An 18,659-nucleotide genomic window follows, 5' to 3' on the forward strand; every position below is an offset into this window, starting at 1 on the left:
AGAAAGACAATTAGTGCAAGTAGCCTTAAAATGCATTCACATACAAACATAACTTCTCCCTAGCTAGTGATCTCTTTCTGGACTCTAAGGGTTTGCATCCCCTTTAATAAGTTGCTAGCATGGAAGTCTTTAGCCTCTGGGGAGACCAGAGCATTAAAAATAGAACTAACTCTAACTCCAAACTGAGTCAGCACACTAAGTCATTAATTCTATTGCTTGGGTACATATCATGCTGAGCTTTGGTGTATGGGCTTCTGAAACTTTTAGGAATGAGTTTATAAAGCATTGCAAGGACTATGTGATATGGTTAGCTATCATCCCATTATTCACTCTCACCCCTGAGATAGCCCTGGTGACTCAAAACCAGTATTGAAATCCAGGCAGAAGCTTTTCCTCAAACCATTGGAGAAGGGCCTCTTCCTTACAGAAGTCATGTATTTTATATTTTGCAAAAACAGGTTTAGATTGCACTTACACGTAAATGAGTCCTAGTTTTTAGAAAGTTATACCTTCAATTTATGAAGATGAAAAAATCACAATGTCTCATATATTATCCCATCTACAGTTGAAAATTATGACTTTTTTGTGTCTCCACCTACCAATAGAGATGGTGACTAGAAATATTAAAATAGAAATACTAATGGTATTCACATGATTTCACTTATATAAGGAGTCTGAAATATCTGAACTCATAGAACTAGACAACAACATAGTGGTTATCAGAGGCTGAGGAAGGAGGGCCAGAGGAAGAAGGGGGTTTCTGAATGGACACAAAGTCCCAGCCAGGTAGGAGGAGTATGTGTTGGTGTTCTATTACACAGAGTGTGATTGTGGTTAACAATATTGTACTGTGTAAGACAGTAACTAGCAGAGAGGATTTTGAATGTTCTCATCACAAAGAAATTATAATTTTTTTAGACAAGAATTACTTAAGTATCCTGAGTTGATCAATTCACAGTGTATAAAGGTAGTAAAACATCATACTATGTGCCATAAAGATGCACACTTATTAACTGTCAATAAAAGGTTTAAAATAGAAGTAGTAGAAGTACTAAAAACATTTTTTATCTGTTTCCAAGGGTAAAATTTATGGAAATACTTAGTATTTTCAAGCTATATATAGCACTCCCCAGTTTCTAATCATTTTTCCTTACCCTTTTTTGGGTACTCTTTGAGTATCTCTGACAGATGTTATTATCTCCTTTAATCATGCCAGAGTAGCAGAGTTATTAACAACTGCCACTGACTGATTGCTCACCCCAGGGTTTCTTAGACTTGGCACTATTGACGTTTGGGTCCAGATAATTCTTTGTTGCAGAGACGATTCTATACATTTTAGGGTATTTGGCAGCTCCCCAATACTGATGACCAAAAATGTCTCCTAACATTGCCAGATAGCCCCTGTGGGCAAGTTCTTGCCTAGCTGAGACCCGGTAACTTATCCTATACTGGACATTTTGATTCTACTCTGATTGCTAGCTCCATTGTACTGTATTAATCAGGGCCCTGGTAGAAACAGGCCTATATGGCAGGGGTTATAGAATTTAATGGAGGACTACTTAAAATGAAGTGAGTAGGGTTAAAGGAACTACTTAAGGATGTGGAGGAACCAGAAAATAGCTGCAGCAGGAAGCCACTTCTATTCCCAGGACTAAAGGAATAAGAGGAGTAAATTGTTCTTGAGTGCCAGAGAGTTAGAGCCATGACTCAGTGGCCTCCAGAGGGAGGTGGAGTTGGGAAGACTGGAGGCTATGGCCATTGATGAGCACCATACCTGACAGAGTACAGGATACTCTCCTCCCTCCTTCCTTTTTAATTGTTTTGCCACCAACCTATCCTGCCAGTAGGTTGAGCTCAGAAGAAATCCAACCACTCCAGCAAAGGAGTAGAATGGAGCACCTCCAGGAGCCAGCCACCATGGGCATGGAGAAAGAAGGGAAATGGAATCTGTTTGGCCGATGGGGGAAATCCGGATATAACTATCCCCATTATAACATGAGAAGTGGGGATTTAAAGATGTCAAGTAATTTATTCAAAGCCAGATAGCTAATGTGTGGAGTAGATGTTGACATGCACGTCTCTTCAACTCCAGCACTGCATTACATGGGTGTCATCTTAGCTGATTGGGATGAATGAGCTGATGTTCAATGAGACTATGAATTTCTCAAGGTCAGTGATTTTTATTAGATGGTCGATGCAAGACTAGAACACAGTCCTTACTCCTATTCTGGAGTTTACTTTCTTAAGATCTCTATGTTCAGCCCTTCCTCAAATAGACATGGGAGTAAAATCTATCTACCAAACTTAAAAATCATTTCTTTTGAAGGGCTTTGTGAAATTATAGACTTTATGTAGAATGTTTAAATGGTATTTGCTGTTTTACCAAGCTGTCATCAGCTTTGTGTCTTGATGGCAGACACTGTTCCCAGCTGGTGTAGCGTGTTAGGAAAAGGAAGACAGGACTGAGAATCAGGAGGTCTGGGATTCAGTCCTGGCTCAGCCATTTCTAGCTGGGTAACCAATACCAATACTGCTAATAAAATAAATTTCACATTTGTTTCTTTACAGTCAGCTAGATCTTAGTTGTTCTTGGGTTATGATTGGGTGACCATGTATTGTGAAGTGGGGAAGGTGTTAGTCTTTGTTTCACAGATAAAGAATCAGGCTCAGAAAGTACTGCAGTCTCACTGAAAATCCCGTATCTAAGAAGGGGTGCTGTAGTCAACCCCACATCTTCTCCCTGAAAACACACTGCCTTTTCTACTCTACCCACTGCCTTTTGAATTGATTAATCAACTGACTCTGGACCACCAGTAGCATTTAATCCATTAGGTTTCGTCATAAATTTCTGTCTATGTCTGAGAGTCTGTGATTTGACTCCTAAGGTAACAAGCAAAGCCGCAGAGGATGCCAATATAGTTAGCATCTAGGGACTCCCAGAACCCCATTCTTCTTCTAAGATTCAGACGAATCTATTTTTTTACTTCTAGCTTTTCAGAGGCAAGATTGATATTTTACAGGAATTTTAAATGTGTACAGGGAACAAAAATAAGTAAATGAGTACAGTTCAGTTCCATTTCTTACTTTACAGCTGGGTAAGTTGGGTGTTAGTAATTAAGATTCAGCCTTGTGCACTGAGGTAAAGTGGGCTTTCAGTCCCAGAAATTCTGGAAGGAACTGTGACATTTTAACTCTCTATCACTCTGAGTACAAGAGACATATTTCAGTTCTCTTTCACACTGAGATTTTTGTTCTCAGCCCCACCTCTGTATTTTCTACTTTTACAATATTTTTCAGGCCCCTAACTTTTTACCTTTTCAATATTTTCAGGCATAAAAATCAGGTATGCAACACACACACACACACACACACACACACAATAAAAAATACTTAACTTGCTGACCTTTTTGTATTTCACCTTAATCTTTATTTCAAGTTCTTATTTCACCTAGCCAGTTCCAAGAAAGCAAATGTAAGAGTTTTCAGTACAAATGTAAAACTGCAGATAAGGGAAAAGAGAACAAAGAGAAAAATAAGTATAGATGTTTGAAGTCTGAAAGTGAAAGAAGGGAAGAGATTGTAAGATACCCTTTTGATATCCTTTGTTAGTCTGGCAAAAATACAAATTCGTTTTTTTTTTCACTTATTAAGAAACCAAGTGAAATAAATATTTTTTTTTCACTTATTAAGAAGTCTAGCTACATTATTACATTATCTGCTGCAAACAGATAGTGGTGCTTTGGAAAATTATAATTTTTTATGGTGTTTATTCTTGAGGAGAGGTGGAAGAGCATTATCTTTGGTATTTAGAAGAATAGACCAGTCTTCTTGGGTACAGATCACTTTTACCTCTGTTACCTTGGGCAAGTTACTCACCCTATGTAATTTTTTTTTTAACCAATATTATCATGATATAAACAGTATCTGTGCCATATGGATTTTTTATGGTCAAAGAGGTTAATATTGATAAAAACAGTACTGGAACGTAGAACACATGATATCAATATTAGTGGTCATGAGAAATATCCTTTCTATCATCACCGTCATCATTGACTTCTATTACAGAGACCCAATGTTTCCATTCTTCTAAGTTGAATTATTAAAAAAACTAATAAATGATAACTATAGCTTCACTATTTAGAATTATGTAACCAAAGAAATAGTAGCATAAGTATGAATAATATTTGCATGTATTTTGGGTAACCTAATTCCAGACTCTCACCTCTAAGACTTGGTCAGTCTTCCTTTCTAGCCGATGGTATAATGAGAACATAGAAAGGTTTATTCACGGTGACTCTGGCTGGTTTGGTGTTATTTCACTGAGTATGTTTTCCCAGGGTTTTAGGTTAGAAACTACTGACAAAGAAATATTCCAGGAGTCAGAATTAGACATAAATTATATGCTACAGAGGTGTCTTCTTATTACCAGAAGTCAGGTCAAAGTCTCAAAAATCACATTAAGTTACTGCTTTTGTGGTTATTGAGTTTCACCCTTGAGAGAATTAAGAGGCCTTACAATGAAGTATAATAAATCTTACTCTGACCCAAACATGATTAGTGATTAAACTTCCCATGAATGATCTCAATTCTGCTAGATAAACTAAGTAGAAAACTGATTTTTCCTCCCTTTGCATGTTCATGTTTAGATAAGTAGAAAAACATTTCACATGTTTCATAAAAATGATCACTATATTTGTCTGTTTAATTATTTTAGAGTCAATGCCTTATTTACGTGCTTGGGTTTTTAAATTTGAGAATGAGAAGGGAGCAAGGAAAAAGTTAGACTCTTTTTTTTTAAACACAGGAGCAAATGGCTCTTTATTTTTTAATTTTTATCTATTTTCTTTGTCTCAATCCCCAGCCTCTGAGCCCAACTTGAAGGTGCGGTCCAGGTTAAAACAGAAAGTGGCAGAGAGGAGAAGCAGCCCCTTACTCAGGCGGAAGGATGGAAATGTTGTCACTTCATTCAAGAAGCGAATGTTTGAGGTGACAGGTAATTGAGGATTGGGCAGTCATACACTAACAAATGCTGGTAGCAGGAATTTTTAAAAAATAGTTTAGAATAAATATGCATGGTGCATATTAAGAGTCAATGTGAGGAGAAATATTTCTTGAAAGGAAATTTTATTGAAAACTCACAAATAGTTCAGTAAACCTTGCTATGCATTCACCAACTGTGTTAAACAGGAAATGAATGAAAAAACAGAGCTATGTGTCAATCAAGGCATGCCCAGGGAATACCAAAGCCACCTTATTCTTCTCAAAAACAGGCAGTCCATTTTGGGAATGCCAACCAGGAGACTATAACTTTTAATGAAATCTGATCAGAAATAAGCAGAGGGAGGTCCAAGAAGAACACTTCCCCCATGCTCAGACACGACTGTACAAAATGCATCTGGGAAAATTAAACTATGTGGAACAGCAAGACCTTGACTTTTCAACAAATTTACAGAACTCATAAATGACTTTATGTGTTTACTAGTGAATTGGGACTTATGGCAGGAGGGGGATATATTGCTTTTTATGAAGGGGAAGAAACTGTCATTTTCACTAGTCTCAAATGGAAGAGTTCATATTTTTTTAGCTGCCTGGTTAGTAGTGGGGTGAACAGGTTAGGAAATTCAACCTGATGTCTTACAAACCCCCTAGTCCCAGTTGGACCTGGTATGAAATGAGAGAAGACCTAAGGATTCAAGAACCAAAAAGCTAGCCAAAATATTACTGACTACTGTTTATTGAGTACTTACTTAGAGCCATGCATTATGCCTGGTCTTTTCCTCTAGTTGCCTCAAGAAAGAAGTGGTGATCTGCAACCATTTTTCTCTGTTCTCAAGGAAAATCGTGCTTTTGCCACTGTAGTCAGTTGGTAGTAGTTCTCCAAGGTCAATTTTTTGTTTGTTTGTTTTGTTTTGTTTTGTTTTGGTACTGGGAATTAAGCCCAGGGCCTCAGGCATGCTAACCAAGTGCTCTACCACTGAGCTACACCCCCAGTTCACTTCATTTTATTTCAAGACATGGTCTCCCTAAGTTACCCAGATTGGCCTCAAACTTGTGATCCTCTTTGCTTTAGCCTCTTGAATAGCAGGGATTATAGGTATGTGTAACTATACCTAGCTAAAATCTTATCCTTAGTGTGTTTTTAAAACATTACTTGTTTTCTGTCTCTCTTTTGGCCATGATTGTGTCTAGTACAGGGAGGTAACAGAAAGAATGTGGAAGTAGAAATGGAAAAGTACATTTAAGTACAGAATACCAGTATAAGTTAAAAGTATTATAGGCTGTTTGAGAAAAAAAAAATATCTCCCATTAAACCTTGTAGATTGACATTCTTTTGTGAAGGGTGCAGGTACTGGGGATAGAACTCAGGGGCACTTGACCACTGAATCACATCCCCAGCCCTATTTGTATTTTATTTAGAGACAGAGTCTCAACTGAGTTGCTTAGTGCTTCGCTTTTGCTGAAGCTGGCTTTGAACTTGAGATTCTCCTGCCTCAGCCTCCTGAGTTGCTGGGATTACAGGTGTACATCACCATGCCCAGTTCTAGATTGACATTCTTATGTGAAGAAGAGTACTGGTGATTGCAATGGGAAAAATTTTCCTTGAGGGATTAAAATATTTAAAAAATGAACAATAAATAAGAGTTTTATGAGAATTTGTTTTCCATTTTCAGTGTAATCACTTATTAGTACCAATCTTATTCTAAGTTTGAAATTCATAATAGAGATCCTTTGTGGGGTTGGGAGGTTGAAGACTGAATCAGTTTTAATGAATGTAAAAGAATAATAAACATTTCAGTTGCCTGAGGTACATGGAGATAGGTGGTTTTTTAATTGGAGAGTATAGATTCCCACTAACAGAAAAACTTGAAAAGAGAAAAGTGTGTACGTTGCTATCTTTTTCTGCATTGCAATCTTAATATATGTCCTCATATTTACACCCATATTCTTTTCTGTTCCTGTTAGTCTCTTCACAACTTCTCTCCACATTTTTTCTTTCTTAAAAATTACCATGAAATCTAGCTTTAAGCTTGTCTGAATCATAGTTAGTTCTCATTTATAAGGGCTCTGACTTGTCATTTTTTCATCTGAGTTTCTTTATATTTAAAATATGATGATTTTCTTAATTTTGTGAGGCAGTGACTCCCCCTTTCATACATTATTTCAGAAAGTAACGTGCATATGAAGAGGACTTGTGCATTTATGAGCACACATCTCTGCCTGTGAGCCAGCACTTGTGGATGCTTTTCTAGATATTTTAACTGGCATGCTGCACTTACTCTAAATGCCTTTGGAGGCTCTGAAGTACCAAGACAAAGCTGTCTTCACCTGTGCTCCTTCCCATTTCTGTGCCAATTTTCATCACATTTGGATGAGTTGTATTTGGATCTTAATAATAAATACTTTCAGTCATCTATCAGAAACCACCATAGTGCAATGGCAGTTAAATTGCCATTGCTGTCATTCTGTTTCCTCTGTGTCTTTACTCGCTTCCCAATTGCATGGGTTTAAGTGTATGCTCTTCTTAAACCCATGCCGCCTCTCTCATCATTATAGTTGATGTGTGGAAATCACTTGCTATTTTTCTTTTTCAAATTCAAGTGTTTTCTGTCCCTCTGATTCCCCAAGGCCGTATTCTTTTAAAATTCTCAGCACTGACATCCTGTGCCTGCAGGGTCTTCTCTGCCCCTCTTCCCTTTTCCATGACCCCATTTCATGAACTGCATTTCTTCAATTTTGCAACTTCTCTAAGATTTTTCCTCAGTGTTACTAGGAAAGTACTTGCTATCTCCTTTCAGATCCTATCCAATGTGATCCTGTAGACCCTTGGTACAGCAGTTGCTGCCTTAAATTCTAATGCTTGTGCAGTGATTCCTACATAAGGAAACACTGTTGTTTGAATATCATATAAAACAATATAAGCAAAAGAATTTAAAATCAGTAAGACAGAGAATAGTTTTAAAAAAATGGGAAAACATTTAAAAATATGGAAATGGAAATGAGACGGTAATAAAACTTTAATGGGAAACCATACTAATACTGGAAAGATAAGAGTTAGAAGTTATAGTAGAATGAAACAGACATTATTACCACATGAACACATATGACTGCATGACTGATGTGATCCTACAACATGTACAATCAGAAAAATGAGAAATTATACTCCATTTATGTATGATCTATCAAAATGTGTAAATGCATTCTACTGTCATATACAACTAATTAAAACAAATTAAAAAAGAGAAGTTAGGGAAAAGAAACTGCTATAAGAATTTTTTTTTAAATTTGTACTTTCTTTATTAAAAGAAAACAAAATAAAAGACAAAGATGAAAAAGAACAATTTAATCAAAATGTAAGCAAAAAGTATAAAAAGAAAGACAGTAAGCAAGATGTGTTCAAGCATTTTTATAATACTAATAACTTGTTCAAATGCTATAGTAAGTAACTGGCAGGATCAGAATTCTGTCACCAATGGCAATGCACATCTGAGTAGAGGAATATTTATAATAGGAGGTTGAAAGTAACTGGTTGATTTGAAGGAAGGCAAGAAAATACTGAATGGATATTGTTGTCTAGGTGACGGATGGTACGTGACAAACCTTAAGTTTATGAGTGGGATCGACCTGCAGTGAAGTGAGTTGGAGAAAGGAGGATTAAAAGGCATGATATGGGAAAGTAGTAGTTACAGAGAGTACGTGATTTCATGTGACAGAATGTGCAGAAAGGGCAATGGTAGGAGATGATAATAGGCTCCCTTTTGGAGATGAAAGACATGGGGAACGTTGTCTCAGTAAGATCCTTCTGTCAAGAGATTAGAAGGACGTTTTGAGAGACTACTATAGCCACTCAGGAATAAGAAGAGATTTTTTTTGCCACAATTTATGAGAAAATAATGAGGACTTACACAAAGATGATTATAGTCAGACAGAGAGGAGGACAAATTAAAAGGACCTACTAGCTGATTAGAATGAAGAAGAGAGTGAGGATGATACCAAGGGTAGTGATATGGAGACAAGCAGGAAACACTAAATATTAGAATGCATTGGCACGGGAGACTGAAAGTATCCAGCATCCCACAGGAATTCAGGCTGAAGCTTATGAAGCATTGAAGGCAAGGAATAAAATTTTCATGAGTGTTCAGACTAAAATGACATTTAAAGTCACAATATTGAGTCACACTGACAAAGGAAAGAGAAAAGGGATAAGGCCACAAACTTAGATGAATGACTATTTTGGGGGATAGGTGGAAGAGGAGGAAATGTGAGATGGAATAATGAACATGGAAGGAAAGACTGTTCTGTATAAATGATTAGGACGATGAGGACAGATTTATCAAAAACCTTCATATTTGGTGACATTTGAGAGAAGATCAGTTAATAGCAAGTCACATTGCTAGGACTTGGAGAAAAGATGGGCACTGTGAGAGCAACTGGTTCTCAAGAATTATTAGCATGCTGCCTGAGTAAAGGACAGTCCCACTGGAGATGGAGAGTTGAAGATGCCAAATCATTGATGAAACAAAATCCTGAAGCAGTGGAAGAGAATGAGATTATGGGCAATGTGCTGGCCCTGGAGAAGGGAGAGGAAAAGAAAGAGTTCACCTTTGAAATGGGTAAGAAGACTGGGGGACAGAAAGAAAAGATGCTAGTGGAAACCAGATCAAAACCCTCAATCTCTGAAAAGTATGAGGCAAGGTCATTTGTGCAGAGTTGAGTTTATACAATGTAAGAGTGAGGCAAATGAAAATTGTTGAAATAAATGAATTGTAAAAGGTGATGAGGAGGTAGAAAACTTGGAATGGAACCACCATTTGACCCAGCTATCCCACTCCTTGGCCTATACCCAAAGGACTTAAAATCAGCATATTACAGAGATACAGCCACATCAATGTTCATAGCTGCTCAGTTCACAATAGCCAGATTGTGGAACCAACCTAGATGTCCTTCAATTGATGAATGGATAAAGAAAATGTGGTATATATATACAATGGAATATTACTCAGCCATAAAGAATGATAAAATTATGGCATTTGCAGGCAAATGGATGAAACTGGAGAATATCATGCTAAGTGAGATAAGCCAATCTCAAAAAACCAATGGACGAATGATATCGCTAATAAGTGGATGATGACACATAATGGGGGGTGGGAGGGGTTAGTGTTAGGGTTAGAGTTAGGGTTAGGGAGGGGGGCAAGAATGAAGGAAGGAAGGACTGTATAGAGGGAAAAGAGGGGTGGGAGGGGTGGGGGGGGAAGGGGAAAAAATAACAGAATGAATCAACCAACATTACCCTATGTAAATTTATGATTACACAAATGGTATGCCTTTACGCCATGTACAAACAGAGAAACAACATGTATCCCATTTGTTTACAATAATAAAAAAAATTTAAAAATAAAAAAAATAAAAAAATAAAAAAATAAAAAAGGTGATGAGGAGGGACTGGGGTTTATAGCTTGATGCAGAGCACTAGACTAGCATGTATGAGGTACTGGGTTCGACCCTCAGCACCACACGAAAATAAATAAAAGTAAAAAAGATTTAATTTTTTTTTAAAGGTGATGAGGAAATGATTAGAGCTTACTAAGAAATTTTCCAAGGCTTAATAAGATGATGCCTCCGGCTAAATTTCTAGGACTTGGAACTTACTATATTTTAATCGGATGCTTATTAAGTATATTAGTGTCTTCATAAATTGAGGTGCATATGAATTTTATGTCTAAAGAAGAAAGAGATTAGTTAAATAAATAGTCTGTATTGTTGTTCTCTTAAGTTTTGTTCAAAGGAATTTCTTGTTATTTTGGTATTAACATTTTACATATTCAATTTAGGCAACTTTTATCTTCAGGAAAATAAGTTGTACAAACCGAAGGTTAAATTATGTTGTACAAAGTCATCGATGCAGTGTTGTGATTTTACATACTACTGCATTTTCTTTATATAACTCCAACTTGCATGTGCTGTATGATAAGGTATAGCTTTAGCATATCCAATGAAGAGTAGTTTATAACTTAGCATTTAAGCAGTTTTTTCAAATATAACATGACCTGCTCTGAGTTCCATGTGTTGATGACCTGCTTTTATCCTGTGTGCAAGCTCATCATCTCTATCACTGTTTATTTTTTATAACACAAAAGCAAGTCAAACAAGATTCCTTTCTTTACTTTTTTTCTCTCATTATGATTCTTACTGTATCTCTTTACTTCTCTAGAAACTGTTGAATACTATGTTGTAGTTTTTGCAGTGAATACAAAGGGAGGAAGAAGCAATGGAAATTTTAGAAACTTCCCTAGTTCTTTTGTTTAGTGAAACATCGCTGCCTTTCACTTAGGAGTAGAGTAAAACCATGCCTCATGCTGTATGTCACAGTAACTAAAGTTCATCTTGGTATGTCACTCATAAATACATTTATACTTTAAAATGTTTTTCAGAATCCTCAGTCAGTAGCAGTTCTCCAGGGTCTGGTCCCAGTTCACCAAACAACGGACCAACTGGAAACGTTACTGAAAATGAGACTTCAGTTTTGCCCCCTACTCCTCATGCAGAGGTAAGATCTTTTTTTTTTGATTTGGTTCTTTTAGAAACTGATTCCATGATTAGCTTCCTCATACAAAGTGATGTTTTGGAATTTCACACATTTTAAACCCATAAGAGAAATAAGTCGTTTATTAATTGATATACATAAATATTATTTATGTTTCATTTGGGATGGAGTAAACTTGATCTTATTTATGAATGGGGCAGTTAGGGATGTTTGGATAACCAGCAGGGTTTGGGAAGTGATAACAGGAGGGATTTGGAAGTGTAGAAATACAATCCTCAAATGAAACTTTCTTAGTGATCCTCAGTATGTACCACCCAAAAGTGTACATTTTGCTATTTCTACTCGTTAATTGGTTATTCTGATTGGAGTAGACCCATCACACAAACCTCTCAGAAGTACAACTAAGAAGTAGGTGGGTTTTATCCAATTGACTTAAAGAGTAGTAACAATAATTAAAGTGCTTATTATAGTTGAGGGGCACTGAGCTCCACTGAACCAACCCTTATTAAGTACTTATATGCCAACCATTTTACCTGGTGATGGGCATATGAAGATAAATAGATAAGTACTCTATTCTTTAATAAAGGCATGTTAAAGGAAATTACATTAAAGTAAGATTATTTATTTATTGTAATTAATGATACCAGACAAGAGGAAAGTAAATGTGAGTCAACAAGAATTTTTGTAGTTGCAGCATTAGACTAAGCAAAGTCAGCAGTCTGAAAATAGCCTCTCTTGTGGAATTCACTATTTTGAAGTCACTGTTCATTGAAAGCTTTAAGTTTTTTTTGTCATTATGCTTTTTCCTTCACTGTGCACTCTTTTGTTCAAGGAAAGATGGTGTGATCACTCCCTATACATCACTGTGACTTGTTTCTTTTATCATATAGAGTCATTGGTACTTTGAGTCTGATAGCAGTATTTAAAATCTCATATCTTGTATTGCATCTATAGCTTTTATGCCATGTGATTATCCAACCTCAACCAGAACATGTTTGCCTTTAAAAGAACTTACTCCACTGTCTCCTTACATGTGCCAGTTGATTTTAAAAAGTTACCTTGACCAACAGAAATATCTTCCAGACATTATGCCAAGATGTCAGTTGCTCTGTGATTTCACATATATCATATATACACAAATACGCACATATGCCTATATAATAAACTATTGTACATTATGAAATTATTATACTAAAATATAAGTATATACAGAAACCCAGAAGTTAAATAAAGGACAAAAGTCAGTGAAGTTGCTTTTACTTTAAGGACATTTGTGTGCTTGAGTTTGAGCTCTGGTTTTCCAGGCCTCACAAAATCAGGAGATAGAAATCAAAGCCTAGTGCTGCCAAGGAGGGTAATCTAAAAGTTGACCCCCCCCAACACTAGGCTGGGATCCAGAAGGCCCATATCTCTGTGACATCGGTGAGAGGTTCATCCTACAGCAGGCTTGGTTCAGAGCAGAGCAGGGGCATATACTCATTAAGAAGTTGAAACCACAAGTTGGTCCTTGTGTGATATTATGTCCCAGACCACACAACCTTAAGTTGTTAGTTTGGTTTACAGTGATCCCATATTTATAATTTCCCAGGTGTCTATGAAAGGCAAATGTGAGTCCCCCAAAAGGTACTCTCCTTCATTCTAGAGCTCAAAAATTTCTGTCAATTTTCTAAGAACCTTAAGTAGAAAAGAGAGATGTTCTTGTTTGTGATGATCTTTCTGTTACTTAAAAAGTAATGTTCCGGTATTTACATCATTTCTAGTTCCTTCATCTATTTCCTGTCACCTCTCTATGTCTTTTTCATTATCTTTTCAAAGACATGATGCTCAATGGGATAAATGCTTCATGAATTTTGCGACCAGAGACAAGTGAGATTATTGGACTATTGGTTTGTTTAGTGTGATTATATGCTACATTCAGTAGCATATGTAATTTTTAGAGATGTATTATCAGTCCAGTGTGTTTCAGAAGACCACTTACACTGTGATTATATTTTATTAGGATTATATTTATTTGCAACATAATATTGTTTGGGAATATGTAGTAAAAGTTTACTTTAAAATGGCAAGAGGGTGACAGAGCACAAAATTTAGTGGGATGATTACCTTTCAGAAGCCAGGAAGGGTGGGGGAGATATGGTCTAATAGTTACTAAAGAAGATGATATATATATTCCTTCATTATAAATACATATATATGTGCATATAATACTTAGCATATAAGAACAATCAAGAAATACACAGTGGTAAGATTGGAAATAGATTTCTGTCTTTACTTCAAGCCTTTTATGATCTATTAAATTAAATCTCCAAGATTGTATGACCTTCATACACACAACACACACACTACACACACTTACAAATAAAAGATCATGTAAATTCATGAAGTTTGCTTATGTTGTTTGAATCTGTTTTATATTCCTAAACCCTTTACTATCACAAATTATCTGTTTAGATGCCTTAGCTTTTCAGCTAATTGTTCAACATATTCTGTCACTACAAACCTTTCCTTTCCCCCCACCATTAAAAAAAGAAAAACAAAACAAAACAGAAGGAAATGTGATTTAATGGAGTTTAAAAGGGTAGAGGTATTTCTTCAGGTCAGTGACAGGACATTCACCTCCAAAGCTGGAAAGACTAGTTCAAAAGCAAGCAGTGACTTACCTCATAATGAATTAATTGTGTGCCTGAACTATGATCCAAAAGGCCAGGTGGGCAGACCTTTATGCACTGATGGGTAGCCTCTCTGTGGCCCAGAACAAAAAATGCAACCCTGATGGCTAACATGTGGTTTTCTGCTGCATTACATTTACAGAGATCTGTAGGGTAATTCATTCTGGACAGATGAGGAGGCAGCAGAATTCAGACCCAGACTGCCAGCGAATTAATATCCTAGCTTTGTAACACTAAATGCTTCCACCTAAACTAGAGAAAGAAAAATATTTTCAGCTATACTTGATTAACTATCATTTAGAATTGGGTATGGTTTTTATAGATGTCTTCTAAGATTCATAGGATAAGGATTTCATAGCAACAGAAATATTTTTGTGGTACAAATTATTTACATCATTTTATACTCAAGAACTTAGTTGCATACTTCATCATTTACAAAATGGACTTTTTTCTGCTATCTTTGCTAAATAGCAAAGGCAAGTTTTTATTTTATGATAGTATAATAGTATATATTTGAATGAATTTTCTCTTCTATGACCATAAATAGAAAAGCATGCCACCCAATTCTTTCAGAGCCCTTGTAAATGATTGGGATTCTACCCCCTTTTGCTGAGTAGGAAATATAAATGTAAGGCTACATCTAAAGTTCTTGAGCCCCAGTTGAAAACAAAGTTTTCCATCTCATAATTTAGATAAAGGGAAGATAGAAATCAAAGAAGAATGTATCCAGAGTCCAGATTTGGGAAACAGCACAGTGTAATAGAGCACCAGGGGAGCATTCAGAGGCTGGGTATGAACCTGGCTACAAAACCAACCACTCATGATCATTGATCAAGTCTCCAAACTTCCACCAACCTCAGATTCCTGATCTAGTAGTAATGCCTGCACCAACAACTTGGTTGCAAGGAATCTGTGTTCAGAAGGCAGGTGGTAAATTGTGAAGTTAGGAACAAGTTCATTTTTGTTATTATCAGTGCCGACTCCTGGTAGAGAAATTCATTAGCTTGTTTGTCTTCAAGCCAGCAGCCCTCATGTGAGAATGAGTCTCCATCTGCTCTGACCGCTTCTGTTCCATTTCTTCTATTTCTTACATATGTCAGTCCCAGAACTAAGATTTTGGAGCTACTTGTTTTACTCATTTGTAAACTTGGTTGTGGAGCTACTCAGAGGTTTCTGTTTCTAACTTCAGTCAGAGATGTCTTTATCTATCTAGTTACTTTATTGTTATTATTGTGGGCCTGTGGTTTCAAACGTGTTTCCAGCATCATTACTTTAGATTTGGTAGATTTATTTGATAGCTATTTTAACAGTAGCCAAGCTGCTGGTTTATTTCTAGTTGAACATTAGTGGCTGTCTCTGCTCTGCTATTTTTTTAAATTTTTTTTTTTGCAGTAGACACAAATGATTTTTTAAATGATTCTAATAATAAGGTTAAATGTTCTAAAATCATCTGAACTGTCACTTGTTTTGCCCCAGTCTCACATGACTCAACTACCTATTGTTTCATAATAGCTGTTGTGACATTTGCTGTAAATGTTATGCTTCCATCTGAGTGGGTGTAGAGCTATGGTTTTAGATGGCAGCAAATAAAACACCCCCTTGGAAAAGAGGTTGCTATGACAAAATAATCATTTACTAGGAATAACATGAACCAATATTGTAAAGCAAGATTTTTAACAAAACATAAATGCAAAGCTTAAAACAACTTTGAACTGCAAAGCAAATCCTATCAAATGATTTTTTTTTAAATCTCACATACATTCTATAATAGTAATGCATTCTTCAGAGTCCAGTAAACATGAAAACTTAGAGATTTTTACTACCCAAATAATTTTATCTTTCATTAAGGAAACTTTTAATTTTCTATCAGATGTATAAAAGGAGTAGGAATAAATACAACCTTGAAAAATAATATTCAATCCATAGACAAACATTAGATGACTACGGAATTTTTATCTAAGTATGGGCAAGATTCAGGAATTTGACACCTTTAAAGTCAAAGTTGATTGACATTTATAAGCATGTAGTAACTCTATGCCACTCTGATAGATTCAGCTGGTGCCTGATAGAGCTAGTCAGAGGTTCTTCAGTCTTAGGCTGAAGAATCTGACATCCAGGGAAGATAGGTGGCTGACTAGACAGACTCACAGCTGGTGAGTGTTAGAGTTCAAGTGTAAGACACATAGACCAACTTTACTAGTCCAAACTTCTCACCAAAACTTTTGTTTTTCTTTTTCTGATTTTTTCAAGAGTATTGTAGATAAGTTTGGACAAATAAAAAAAAAAGCAGAAAATTCTACATTCACTTTTCCTATGAACTTCTTTAAAAAAATAGGTGATTATTTATGTAACTAGTATTCCATCAAGGGTCATTGGTTGACTTCTTTTGCCCTTAAGAGTAAGAAAGGTGTTTATTTAACTTCCTCAACTGCTTCTCTTTTCCTCCCTCCTTCTTTTTAATCTTTGTTCCCCATTTCCATTTTCCTTGTGCCACATGCAGGCATTCTTCTGCATTTTTGTTTACTTGGATCCTTGCATAGTATTTATTTTTTGCTTTATACCCATGCATTTTACTAGATCTAAATGGCACAGCGTTATCTACCTCATTTCCTTTCTTTTATCACTAAGCATGTGTTATAGACCCAGTCATATCTGCATGGATGCTTTCAGTCACCATAAAGATCTGGTCAATGCTGCTCTATTTTATCTTCCTGTTCCTCAGGTAGCTGTGCTGGCAGCTTCCAATGCCCACCCATCACCAAAAAAACAATGCTTCAGGATATACCCATGGATACCCTGAGAGCTTAAAGAGAGAATTTCCTGTAGTTATGATTCCCAGAAGAGGAGTCACTGGGTTATGGTGCATAGTATGTTTATTTTGGTTAGTAGTGCAGAATTGTTCACCAGAAATGCTGGGCTGGTCTGCAGTTCCACTAGCACTGTGTAGGGCATTTTGCTTTTCTCTATCCCCATGTTTGATATTGCCCATTTTTCTAATTTTTTTCAGTGTTCATTTTGAAAGAGATGTGGAGTCTTTTAACTGAAACTAATCACTTCTTATTTCAGTAACTAAATAATAGCTTTTTTGAGCTATTTTCAGTCTCTCAGTCTACATGTATTTAATTCACCTGAACCGCAAATATTATCTTTAAGATATTCTTCCAATTGACATGATAGTGAGAAAAGTGACTGAATAAAAATTTTGAAGACTCTTACTGAAATGTGAGCAGACCCCCCCCACCACCACCCAAGCACCAGGATCAGTTCATACATATCCTTCTCAACATTCTGCTCCAGCTGGTGAAGGCCTAGTTACCTATCAACACCTGGTATTAAATGACACCCTTCTCTGTGCCATCAAAAATTTTATCTCTACTGCATGCAGCTATAGTGGTTATCATGGGTCATTTGGGTTAGTCCTCTGCTTTGCTGTCAACCTGACTAAGATGTGGGTCTATGAGGCCTAGGACATCTCTGTATGCCTAGCACCCAGCACCAGCAATGTAATATAGAGGAGTTACTTATTAACTACTTTATGAGGCTTATGTGATAGGTTAATCATGTGTTTAATATTTCTATCTTATTAAATTACAATTAAAAGTTCTAATTCTGAAAAATGTTCACATTGAAACCATCTTTTCCATATTCTAAGCTGTGAAATGTTGGCATTTTAGCAACCTAGCACTAATTAAGGGCTGAATCAGTTTCAAAACTGCTTCCTGGAAAAATCTTGGCTTTGCCTGAAAATCCTTGCTAACTTACCTCCGTGCTAAGGTGGGGTGGCCATCTTGCAGGAATCCTGGTCAGGATCCTTCATTGTCTCAGTGGAATGGTTCCCCTACAATCTGCCTGCACTCAAGTAGCAGTGTAGAATACAGTTCTAGGTTTTAAGAGTCATTTACCTGGAACAGATAGATGGCTCCTACAAGAAAACCTAGCTGAGGATAGCTGTATTTAAAAAAGTCAATTTGAGGAAAATGGTTGTTCATTTATTTATTAAGTGAATTCCAGACATTGAAAATCTCTATAACCTCTATGCCTGTTTTCTTATCTGTTAGCAAAGGAGAGAAACTAAGCAATATCCAAGTCCCTGAAGTCTGTAGGATACAGTGTCATACCTATCAGTCTCTATGGGAAGAACCAACTCTACCCACAAATCTGGGGAACACAGAACTTTTCTTGCATCCTTGTGCATTTTCTTCATGACTTGAATATCCTCACATCTGAAAAGCCATGAAGCCATGGGGGCTTTTTTCTCAGTTCAGGTGGCTCTCAGTTGCTCTCCATACACCTTCCATAAGTCACAGGACCCACATTTGCTCTCTTTCCTCTTCTTAAGCATTCAGTATTATTATTTTTTAAAATGGTTCCCCTGACCTTCAACAGTAGCTGCAAAGTAGTCTGCACTTTCTTCAGCAGTATCTCAGTTTCATTGTGCATCCCACCGG

The 18,659-nt window shown here is 36.5% G+C and overlaps 1 protein-coding gene across 12 annotated transcripts in view; it reads left to right on the top strand.

Moving 5' to 3' along the window:
- Hdac9 (histone deacetylase 9) overlaps positions 1 to 18,659 on the top strand; it is a 701,371-nt gene that overhangs the window by 493,846 nt on the left and 188,866 nt on the right. For 6 of the 12 annotated variants that reach the window (XM_047560086.1, XM_047560092.1, XM_047560087.1 and 3 more), the window contains exons 9-10: positions 4,862 to 4,993; positions 11,430 to 11,545. In XM_047560086.1, the coding sequence (XP_047416042.1) occupies positions 4,862 to 4,993; positions 11,430 to 11,545 (248 nt within the window). The remainder of the gene's footprint in view (positions 1 to 4,861; positions 4,994 to 11,429; positions 11,546 to 18,659) is intronic. The other 6 variants (XM_047560095.1, XM_047560098.1, XM_047560096.1 and 3 more) reach the window with 1 other exon arrangement.

Source organism: Sciurus carolinensis, chromosome 8, assembly GCF_902686445.1.
Source record: "Sciurus carolinensis chromosome 8, mSciCar1.2, whole genome shotgun sequence".
NCBI lineage: Eukaryota > Metazoa > Chordata > Mammalia > Rodentia > Sciuridae > Sciurus > Sciurus carolinensis.